The sequence below is a fragment of the Amia ocellicauda genome, chromosome 3, assembly GCF_036373705.1.
Source record: "Amia ocellicauda isolate fAmiCal2 chromosome 3, fAmiCal2.hap1, whole genome shotgun sequence".
NCBI lineage: Eukaryota > Metazoa > Chordata > Actinopteri > Amiiformes > Amiidae > Amia > Amia ocellicauda.
This window is the reverse complement of record NC_089852.1, coordinates 42,443,587-42,456,092: the sequence shown is the minus strand read 5'-3', so window position 1 is coordinate 42,456,092 and position 12,506 is coordinate 42,443,587. Positions and strand designations below refer to the sequence as shown.

Below are 12,506 nucleotides of genomic sequence, written 5' to 3'. Positions count from 1 at the left end.
AGGCTGTCGGCAGCAGGTGCTCTGACATCCCCCTAGTGGCTGCTGGGCTGATGGGGGGGCATTGCCATTTTAAAACCATCCCCCAGAACCTTCTGCACAAACCGCTTAAATCTTCATCAGAAGTATTGACACTTACTCGGGTGAATTGCCAGTACTTTCACCTGGGCAGACCAGGACTGAGCGATTGTTTGGATGCTCCAGATATTCAATTTCTTGGTGTTTGTTTCTCCAAGCTTTGCTATCTGCCTCTTCCAGCACATATGGTTTATCATTGGAGTGTGATGAGGAAGAAAATGAATATTGCACACAGATGGGGATGTGTTAAAGAATACAGGAATGACAATAAGACTCTCAAAGCATAGCAGGTTTAGGCGATTCAGATTTAAAGTATATTAACCAACATCAGCAGTCTGGAGATTTAAATATTGTTGCCTTATTTGCACTGCTGTTGCACAGTCAGACGCCTGTCATTTAAAATTAATGAATACTTATTTTTTTTGCATTCTCCGTCAATTTTGAAAACCTGAAATCGATCCGACTGCTTTGCGAAACTAGTTTTTTTTTTTTTTCCACCCAGTTTGTATTTTATTATTATTTTTTCCTCCAGGTTGTGATTGGCTCATGTGATGACCTACATATGTACATATTTGGCCGTGGAGTGTAAACTACTACTATTTTGATGATTGATTTGTTTTCTCTCCATTTTGGACTAGCTGCTATGTGAGCACTGAAAGGCTTTCCGTCTCTGCTTTATATAAATCGGAGAACAAAGTACACAGACGCTTCTGATAAGAAGGACTGTGGCATTATGTCATAATTGTAGCTGATTAGCAGCAGTGGAAAATCTTTGCTGAGAGCCGAGAATCTGAGCACTTCGCTTTATCCCCAGAGTAAACTTGCACTGACTGCTGTGGCACAAAATCATTGTGAAGGACCTTTATGAAGGGTAGAAGATGGCAAATTAAGTGGAAGTGGGTGTGTCTTGAGAGTGTAGACAGATCTTATTTACTGCGTCTATGGCATAGTGTTTACTTTTGTTTATGGAAATACTGACATTAAAAACATTTTAGTCAATTAAATATTTTCACTGTTTGCAGATGTTTATTTTTAATCTACAACGTGAAGCAATGAAAGTCTGTGGCTTCATAAAAAGGGAAATAGGACTGATATCCATAACGCAAGAATCTTCCTGGTGGTATGATCGGATGTTCTATTTGTGTTTAGTGTGTCTGTATACGTGCAGGCTGAGCAATCGGGCTGAATGAGCAATGTTAGTTTATTTGTTCTGCTGACCAATACTATGCTGATGTCAAGAGTATAGGCCTAAGATCCGGTTAAAATGCCCAAGACCTACCCTGCTGGTTAAACTATAACCTATAAGCATAATATCACTATAGGCATTCTTCTGCAACTCGGTTTGTTCTAAACTATACTTATTTATGCATTCTTTAGCAGTTTGTTAAACACTGATTCACAAAATATTTTGTTTTTGTTGGTTTTCGAATAAACACTGAACATATGTGCCGCCCATGGGTTCTGTGGAAGTGTTTTTCTCCACATTTAACTGGAATCACTGAGTCATCTCTCCCGACATCTTCCTCCTACAGGTGGACAAGTTTTTAATTTGTTTTTTTGGGGGGACGGGGGGGATTTTTAAACTATACTTTTATGAATTGCCTATCAGGGATGGTTAAACTGATTCTTAGAAGATGGTAAATATTCCAGTAGAGTCTAGAGGTTTGTGTGTGACTTTGAAATAAACACTGAACACATGCTCTTGGCTGTCCTGTGGGGTTTCACTTTTTAGTGGTGAACTGGACTGGACTTTGAGATTTTTATTAATTTATTTCCTTGCTTTTGGTATTGAGGGCTGTTCACCCTTCTCCACAACCTAGACATGACTAACCAGCAATTGTAAGTCATTTTGTGGCGGTTGGAAGCACAGTAAAGTACAGTGTATATGCATGTATGGTTGGCTTCAAAAACACCAGGTACAGGTTAACTACTTTATTTTGGTGCCCCATATATTTTGACGGAAACGTGAGTCATGCATGTATGCATTGCATCGGTGTTCCGAGCACGGTGATATTTATGTCTTGCTCTGCAGCAGTGAGATATACAGAGGTCTTTCAGGGGGCATCAAGTATTTATGGCAAACCTTCTGCTGTGGCATGCGTGGAATTACAAACTCATATGTTGGGCTTTGGCAGCTCAGTGTGAGATAGTGATATGGTGGAAAGGAGAAAATTATGTTTTGTTATAGCAAACCAAACATTTTTATTATTCAAACAAACATGCCTGATTGCCCTAGGTTGGTGCAAGGGTTGTTGTCTTTTCATTAAGTCACCGGAGATGGAAACATCTCCCAATACAGATTGGTTTTTGTGCATCTGGACTGACGGGGCTCTATCTGGCTATATTGTGTATAGCTCTCTTGGCTCTTCCTCCTTTTACGGGAACGGCTACATGAAAGGGCACAACAAGATGTTGTTTTTAGATGTGGATTTGAAATAGTGTGCTGTACATTTGCTGGGCTATGTTGTTTGCTCTAGCAAAATGCAGGTGGTCAGGATATAGATTTAGAAAAGACAGGAGGCACCTTCAATGTACACAGTCCTCGGAGAACACTGTGGGAATGGGGTATTCAACACAGGGTAGCTGGCACCTCTTTGTTTTAACTAAAAAATGTGTATAAATACCAACCCATCTGATCAAATCGAAATCAGTTAATTCTCTGCCGCCACGACTATGCCCTTTTGTTTTTGCTGTATCCATTTTTGTTTACTGTGTTCCTCTTGTGTCAGAAGTCTAGGAAATCTCTGCAAAAGCAAAACTGACAGATATTATACTTGATGGAAACGTCTGCATCCTGGAGAAAGGAGGTGCTGAAGTGGAGTCTGGTGGTTAGCTGTTTCAGGCCTTAACATGTTATTGCTTTTTTTTTTTTTTTTCCCTTTTCTTTCCTCTCTCCAAATTGGATTTCTACTGTCAGGGGAGGAGAACTAATATCAGCACTTGGCAACAGTCTTGAAAAATGTAACCCTGTGGAAGCGTAGATCTTTTGAATAATTATAGACCGCAAAAGCCTTGTCACTCACTGGAGGGCTACTGTATTGGTGAAGAGAGATCTCAACTGTTACTGTAATCAGCAGCCTGCGGAGTCTGGGGAAATCGCTCTGCCTGCCTCCCCTTGGATAGTCGAGATCAGCCCTACACCCCTCCACTGCCACTCGCAGCTGCTCCTAAGGCTTTGTTTTCTGGGTCTATCTGCACCCCCCACCCCCCACCCTCAACTGCCATCCAACATGGGGTTAATCGCCAATCTTTCTGTAACCGCTTCGTAATCTATAGCCTAATACCATTCAAAAGAGATTAATTGGCATGGCATGTGCCATGTCTGAGGATCACGGTGATCAGCATGCATTTCATATAAACATGTATAAACTGTATATGGATTCATTTATTATAAGCCTTATGATGTGGAAGCTATTTAGGAGGGTGGGGGGAAAGTTGTATGGGTTGACAAATTGCAGAGCTATTCATTAATCTATTTGCATGTGAACACTGAATTATTGAACATGTTATTTTAGTATTTTGTTTGAAATGTCAGTTTCACAGGAGGAAGAGAGAATTTGTGTACAGGGGACCTCACATTTAATGAGACTCCCTCCCAATGCAGAAGATCTTTTGCTTTTGAACATTTCAATCTGTTTTATTAAGGCAAAAAATCTAACTAAACCCTGTTGCATACTATTAAAAACAAAATGCAAATTACCTGAAGCCCATTCTTTGTTTTTAGCTTTAATAAAAAGTCTAAACATGAATCTGATGTATGCATTGTCTTTTTAAATCTGGGGCTCTTAAATGTGTATGTTAATGATTAAAATGCAATGATATCGTATACAATAAATAGTTCAATTCGCTTTAGATTTACTTGGTAAATTAGTATGCCCACATTTTCTTTGAGATTTCTTTTCAATTCAGCGTTGACGTTTTGAAAGTCTTTCATTGCATCCCACTCCACTGTCGGCATGCATTATTTAAGCAGACTCGTTACACACTGAATTAACGTATACATTACATTGTGTAGTTTGTGTCTCAGGAAAATAAATAAATGAATACAATCAAGCTTTCTTGCACTTAATTGAGGCTCATTAATGTTAAACCACAAACCGCAATTCTCTACAAACACACATACAGACCCAAAACAACCCTGCTTTGAAAAGGCAATTAAGAAAACCAGATTCCCTTTAGGAGACCCATTATTCCAGTTGCTGGTAATGCACAACCTTTTTCTCTTTCTCTCTCAATTTTTGCATTACATTTTTTAACTTGTCTATGGGTTTTATTACAATAGCATTATTGATTTAGACTTTGATTGCTCCTCGTTCAACACAAAGCAATGGAAAAAGCATCGATAAAGCATGATAAAACTAAAGAAAATATGATTTGATTGTTTGCTTGTCCTGTTAGGGATCTCTTGCAGGTTGCCTGGTTTTGATATTGGGGTGGGGAGCTCTTTCTTTAATTTTGACCCCCTGCCGTCTTCTCTTCCCTGTGCAGGTTCTTGGCTCCTCATGGCCTGCTAGTGGGCTGCGGCGGGGCAGTGACTGAAGGAGCATGATCAAACACCAACCCCTGCAGGTGTACGAGAAACAGCTGTGTTTGTCATGTCTGACGGGGATCTATGGGTGCCGCTGGAAACGGTACCAGCGGTCACATGACGACACCACCAAGGTGAGTCCTCCAGGTCCTCGCTGCTGTCCCCTAGCTTCTCACAGGCCCGTTTCAGAGCAAATGGGCTGCCCAAACCCCAAACAAGTGAGGAGCACCGTATGACCCCAGGCTGCTTCGGGAGGTTTGTAGACTCTGAAAAACCAGCATTAGTCTTGTAACACCAGTCTCCTCTTTAATGGGGTTGTTGGTTTGTTTTGATCCCATGCCTATGGGTTTAATCGTGGAATAATTTCTGATCTTGCCATCCGCTCATACTGTGTATTATTTATATCCTTCGTTGTGGTACTGCTCCTTTGGGTTGTGAATACACTCGGCTGTCCGTTAACCCTGTCCAATCCCTTCCCTGACTAACAGCAGGGGCCTAGGAGATATTAAAGCAGCATTTAGTCACTAATGATATTGGCTCGGCCATTACAGAGTAGCAGATGTCGCCAAAATAGGAATGGTTATTTCAGGAAAAGTTTGCTGCTTTAAAAAACAAAAATGTGTATGTATATGTATGTATGTATATATATATATGTTTGTAATGAAATGAAATCAGTCATACCTCTAGAATATCTAGGCACCTAAGATTATCAACAGTTTTCCTCCAGTGAACCATAGCACAACATTTTTGACTAACTAATTAATCCAAAATGTATGTCCCATACTCTGACTTGGAATGAATTTCATATAAAAATGCAATAATTGCGTTTCTGAAGTGACTGTTAGTGCTTGATGGATCATGTTCTAGTTTGCCTTGCAAACGTTTCAATTGCAAGGTCTGCTGATTTGAAAAAGCATATGTTGTTTTTTTACATCTGACTTTCAATAAAGCATGAACAGGTGTAATTCATTCACTTTTAAAGCTACTTAAGAGTTACTGAAAAGGCTATACCTTAGCTGTCCTTAATGATGGCAATTTTATATAATTTATATACATTCAGTAATAAGGTAATCGTATGTCTCTGATACTGATAAAATAGTTAATTTCTTTGTGATTTAAGAGCTGTTTTATGCTTACATTTTCCATGGCAAATTTTGGAATGTACAATAATCACTTTCACCTAATAACTTTCACTGGATTTTGTGATTTAAAGCATTAATAGAATAAGGTTATGAGGATGGAGATTATTTTAGCCTTGGCCTAAGTGGTTTGTGTGGTTTTCAGTCATGCTTGTACTTTTGGTTACCCAGATGTGTTTCACAGAGGTCACATTTTCCTGCATAAACATCACCAGTATTTTTTACTTTTTGCTGAATGGCCAGAACGGCTCCTCTAGTAACAATGGAGTGTTGTGCAAACGGGAAAAGGAAGTGCAATCCCTTCTAACACACTCCCAGAGCCGCTGCCTGGCTGTATCTTCCAGACATCGCATGTTTGGTAGTGTGCTTGTACTGTCAGTACATCACAAGCTGTCCACCATCTCATCTCATCGGCCTATCTCATCCCGTCTATACTTTGAATTTATAATGATTAAGATTTTAAACGATGAGTGACTAACTTTTCACTGGATTTTAGGTGCATTGTATAATTCTAATCACACCATATTGAGTTATCTAAAACTAGGCCCTTTGGAAGAATACTAGCTAATGTAATTTTGCATAGAAATGCAGTGATCCTCATCGACTACTCATACTGCTTATTATAACTTGGCCGTCTTGCACCACAGAAATTTCACAGACCCACGTGAATTGTCACTCAGATTACAAGAGGTTGACATTGAAAGGTAACAAGGTATGTTGTGCCATTTGACTGTAACATCCAGAAGGGAATGACCGGAATGATATTCCAGAAAATATCCAGACATGGATAGATTTGTATTCAGAGATGAGAGAGAACCAGCACATGGTAGAGACTGCAGATATAATGACTTATGTAATTGAAAGATTTGAGCGCCTGCCAGCACTTTCTGCCTACTTCAGCCGATCCTCAGGTGGGCTGAGAGCTGGCAGAGAGGCCGCCGGCACTGGCTGCTACCACTTCACTCTCCGAATCCTTTCAGAGCAATAACTAACACATCCACCGGTTATATAAATGTCACTCTTGGGGTGTTAATATGAGTAATCACCTTCTATGACAATACAGTATTTCAAATAAACCAGTACTTGCTTTGTTCGGAAGAGCAGCTTTTTCTCTGTGGTCTTTTAAGCTTCATATAGTACTTTGGACACATTTCTCTTTCCTGGACCCCTCCTTTACTGGTTGGAAGGGCAGAAGCAGTAAAACATGAAGAAACAGTAGCTGCTGTATCAGTTTTATTACGGTCTGTTACTTTGAACTTTATGTACACGTTTTTGTTTTGTATTGTGAAGGGGTTAAGGAAAACCTCTGACTTTCAAAATTATTATTATTGGTTTGGTGATACGAAATAGTCACTGAACTCTTTATTTAATGACTTGAACTTTTATAGATGAAAATGCCTGTAATGAACACTCAAGAAATCTCAAATTGCTCCCCCCACCCCAAAGTCTTAAGAAGCCCCATGCTAGGGTATCTCTTCTGCCACATGCTCTCAGATGAGCACAGCCTGCTGCCCCCACTGTGCCCCAGATTAGATGCCCAGCAACTCACACAGCCGCCATCTGCGCCCTGCATGTTTCCCGGGCCTCTTTCCATACTCCACTGTTCAGAAGCACAGAGAGGGTAGCTTGGGACACCATGCTTTTATGCCATCCTTCATAGTAGGTTTGCATAAAACACTCAAGTCCAAAATAAGAAAAGAAAATTTTAGTCATAAATTCTAATGATTTTATGAACATTTGAAAGAAATATTGCTTCCCGGTAGATGGCTGCAGCTTCTATTTTTTCCCCCCGTTGTGGTTTGTTTTGCACATCTAGTGAAATATTTATATTTCCTTTTGACTAGGACAGTGAGCGAGGCTTTAATAGATGTTCTAAATCCCTGCATCTACTATGATAGGGGTGATTTCCGTTATGGTGTTTCACGGATGTTTTTGCCAGATGAGGTGTTATTCCTTTTATGTGGAAATTGGGGAACAGATGGATCTTCTAAATGCAAATGACTGGAATTAGCTTTGGGGGGGCGGGATGTTGCATAAGAGACTTTAGCAAATCCTGCTGTCTCTTTTGCCATCGCAGCTCTCTCCTCTCCGTACTGGCGGCGGGATCGCAGGACTGGCAGTGAAAGGGGGAGTGGAGTTCTCTTGCTCCTGCTTTCTCTGCTAAATAAAGATTGTACTGCTGAACCCTTGAGGGACTTCCTATATAGCCGAGTCTGTGAACACGGGGAAGTTTGGCATTGTTCTTCATAGCAGGGGATAGATGCACACGCTAAATAAACTCCCAGCAAAAAATGTGATCAATTCATGGTACGAGATCCACAATGTGGCACCGCTTCTCGAAGCCATTGACTTTATTTGTATCTTGAATGCTTTATTATATATAAATGTGCATTTGTTTGAGCGCTTTTCACAGTTTCAATTTTAGTGAAAATGTAGGCGGGGTCATTTTGAGAGTTATGTGGTGTTTTTATACAGAGGAGGACAAATTGTATCATTAAATTGATTGTTTTGCTTGCTACACCATTAAAACCTCTCTGAACAGCTGTGGGACTGAATCCCATCTGACAGCGTCTTGTCGGCTGTGATCATCATGCTAATGAAGGAGCGGTGTGTGAACCCGACAGGTGTTGATGCAGTATGGTCATGTAACGCAGTGTGTGAGAATCGGATTAAGAAGTTATTCGGAGCATATAAATGAAAGGCTGGGGATATGGACAGGTCTGTATTCCCTTCTCGCGTCCAGTTAAATGATCTTGAAGGTGCCCTTTGACCGCATCTACTTTAAGACACCCAAACGTACCCAGTTTATTGTTTGTGTCTGGATACGGCGAGTCGCTTTGAAATAATCGCACGGCACACTCCAATCTAATTGTTCCTCCTGCTGCTAGACAGTTCGTGGGCTGTGCTATGGCAACACTGCTGAAGGCCCTCTCATCCCATCTCGAAGCAATCCACTCTTCCCTTCTGTTGCTGTGTGCCCTTAAGGTTAGGGATACCCTGCCAGCACAAATCAGAGAAGCAAACTCTGTGCGCTTGTTTTGGCTCTCTTCCCGTCTTACAGTATCAGTAGTTTATTGCATTCCCACCGGGATGCTGAGGAGTAACAGCTGATTGACCGGTTGGGAGCCTAAAATGTGCTGATGCTGTACATATCAGACATCCTTAGATTTATACAAAACCACCTTCACTGATGGAAGTGATTAGTCTATTTTCCTCACAAAATCATTAACAGACACTCATGTTTTTGACCAATCTGTTCTTCCTAACAAGCCAAGTGTTTCAAATGAAGTAAGCATCCCCACCAACACAAGTGTGTGACAGTTACAATATCCTGCTCTTTTTTTCCCCCCAAGGCACGCATTGGCCTGTGCATTCGACATAATCACTCCAACCTTCAGTAAGCTGCCATTTTGTTAAGTGACAAAGGAACCAGCCTCGTGGGAGACCTTAGGATGGCAAAGCTCCCACAGCTGAGAAAATCATTCCCTATAATCCTGCTGAAAGCCTCCATGAAACTGGGGGAATTTCAGCGGGGTTGCGCGTCTGACTACAGAATGGTGGAATTCATCACTGCACGCCCCCCCCCCGCACTTTATTCGTTTGCAGCGGCCCACTGTGTCTCAAACAGCAGGGGCTGTTCTGTGATGGAGAACACGTCAAAGGCATATTTGGAGATGCCGTCTACTCAATTTCACTAAATGCCCTAAATGCCACGGATGCTTAAATGCGTTCTTGGCTATTGGTTCTCTCCTGCCAAATCTGCGTGAGCTGCAGACTCAATCCTTTCCCCTTTTGTATATATCGATGTAAGGAAACCGAAACCAAATTCTACAGTTCCTGGAAGCCCTTCATTGGAGTATTGATTTGACCCGCTTGCATGTGTCTAGAATAGATGCAATGCAGCCCTTGAAATTGACCTGGAAAACCCCCCAAGGAGTTAGTGACTCGGAGTGCAGTGTACATGTCTCTGATTGATCTAGAAGAGCTGGTTGTTGCTGCGATAGGGCTTTTGTCTCCACGCCGCTAAGTTACACGGCTTGAGCTGCTCTAATGGGTGCAGTGTCTGCCAGGAAATCAATGCTGGAAGGAAAGACGGCTGGGATTTTCGTCATATCCCAAGAGAGGTCCTTCAGGAAGGAAAGCAATTGTCTGACATTCCAGTACCACAACAGGAGGTGTGCTAAAAAAAAATGTTGCCTGCAGAAAAATCTGATGCAGATTTTTTTTTTTTTTTTTTTTCCAAAAGTCAATTGTTTAGGATTTTGCTAATTTATGGAGAGGTCCTGTGCAATGTGAAGTGATTTTGAATGTTTTTTACATGGATAAGTTTGATTCAGTTGGTATAAGTAGAGTGCTTCTTTGTGTTCGTTTACCGTAATGAAGTCTTGCTTTGAACGCCCCTAGAGCAAATAATGGGAGCCAAGTTCTGCCTAAACTCACCCATTGCTACATGTTTTTGAAACGTGGGACAAACTGTGGACTGAAATGGTGTCTCCTTGACCACAGATGTGTGATAATTGTGACTGTCCTTCCCTGACTGTCTGATGGAACTCTCAGCCAGAGAGAATCAAGCCGACGTCTATGTAAGCATAAGGTGCATCCTTGAAGATTGATTCATGAGTTTACTGGATGGATTGTGTATTACCCTTGGGCATTCACTTGAGAGTGCCTTTGTCTGTTCAATGCGTATGGGCCTCTTTTCATACATTTATTTATTTAATTTGGGTGACGGCTTCATCCAAGGTGACTCGCATTCAACGACAATTGCATTGTACACACACACGCACTGGAAACTGGAAATGAAAAATGACAGGGCAATATGAAGTAAAGTTTATTAACTGAAATGTGAGATACAATAAGTTATGCAGTGTTGCAAAAATACAGTGCAAGGTCGGACTGGACGAATACTTCAGGATTCCTTTTAAGGATCGAAATTTTCCTAATTATATATTTTGGTTACGGTTGTTTAGTTTAGAGACGGGCTACAGCTTGTGGAAGTGTTTTGCTGGATCAACAAGGCTTAGGCAACAATTTAAAGAGAGGAGCAAGAATACATGATCTTAAAATCATAATAATCAAAATATTTCAAAGCAGGGTTTTGCTGTGTAACTTAATTCTCAGGGTCTGTTGAAATAACTCTCGCTGACTATACCAGTTCCTGTTTAAGCAAAACTAAATGGTTTCCGAGAAGACTTCTTTGTGTAAAACGTTTCTGTTGAAGAGGGAAAGTTTGCTGCAATGATTTACTGTACTGTGACTCTCCGAGGCTGAGGGAATAGTGGTCCCTATTGCCCTGATGCAACAAACCAAGCTCATATATATACATACCCATGAGATAAGGCTGAAAAGCGAATGCCTTTTAGATTAATAGATCGCATTAACCAAAGAAGTCAGGCTGCCCTTAAGCACGCACAAATCAGTTCCTGTGCTGTAGCATCATGCCGATTTTGCTCTCTGCATCACTGGGGTCAGGGAGGGACTGTGAATTTGAGTCGGTGGCATTGCAGATACCTTCATGCTGCTTTCTACTGTAGATGGCAACTGAATGCTACAAAGCTGAACGGTACTTTGCCTTATTTTCTCAGAAGTGTGTTTTGTAGGCAAAATAAAGGGGTATATCAAATGATTAACTTATCCCCACCATCACCATATACAAAATAAACAATTGTGCTGGCTTGTGTCCGTATGTTTTCGCCATCAGTGAATCCAGCAGCCCAGGTCATGGTTGCTGCTCTGACCCCCCCCCCCCGAGAGCACTTTAAGTAAAACGTACTTGGAAACCTGATCAGGTCTCAGTAATAATTAAAAGTTTTTCCGTTTACTCTCTTTACTTGATACCAAGGCCTCTAATAATAGGGCTAAACTGCTTTTCTGGCTTTTGCTTCAGCTGGGTGATGTGTGGTGTCTCGCTATAAACTGGTTCATTTGTATAGAAAATTGGGGTAATAGGCCTACCTACTTCAGAGGGAAAGCAGTGTTCAATAATTAACCACAGGGCTGGGGAGGGCCAAGAACAACATTCCTCATTTGGCCTACATGATGTCTGAGGGCATGGTACAGTAAGCCATGTCAATGTCACTGTCTTTTGCGTTTTTGTATTATTAAAATACAAAAAAATGGTATATGGGGATTCATATAGTTCATGTGCAAGTGTTTTACTGCTTCTTCTGTAAGTATTGAAAAACGCAGGCTTTACGGGTTTACAACCTCCGGCATAATTTTCTATTTCAGATTTGGTTAAAAGAAGTATGAGAAGATGCTCATAAATGTCTCATTTCATTTTCAGCAAAATGTATGGTGTCTTAATGAATGCGTATCAATTTTTCATGAGCTCCAGAAGAAAAGAACAACGTGATTTTACTTGTGCAGCTCATTTATAATGGTGCAGCTGGACGGCTCACTTCTTTGAACATTTTTTAGCAACGTCTACTTCGGAGTAGTTTTAAAAATATATAAGGCATAGATTTAACATTGAAGAATGACTATGGAATAGCTTGGCACCTATAACACTGGAAAGAAAGTTCTGGAAGGTGCCCAAAATAAAATTGATAAGGAACCGGTTTCATGCAGTTTGTGATGAACACAGAAATTATACCTGGGACTTTTCATAACACATGAAGACTCTCAAAGTGAGTAAAAGGGTGCCCTCTGTGCTCCTGCTCTTTTCTTGTCAGTAGTCCATCTTGTACTGCTGCCTTTAACGAAGACCAGACAAAGTGGTCTTAAAAAAAACCTGCACTCTTCAGTTTGACAGACCATATCTG

The 12,506-nt window shown here is 40.9% G+C and overlaps 1 protein-coding gene across 2 annotated transcripts in view; it reads left to right on the top strand.

The window, feature by feature from the left end:
- gdpd5b (glycerophosphodiester phosphodiesterase domain containing 5b) overlaps positions 1-12,506 on the top strand; it is a 61,053-nt gene that overhangs the window by 18,891 nt on the left and 29,656 nt on the right. For both annotated transcript variants that reach the window (XM_066699563.1, XM_066699564.1), the window contains one exon: positions 4,564-4,737. In XM_066699563.1, coding sequence (XP_066555660.1) covers positions 4,621-4,737 — 117 coding nt within the window. In that variant the 5' untranslated portion in view covers positions 4,564-4,620. The remainder of the gene's footprint in view (positions 1-4,563; positions 4,738-12,506) is intronic.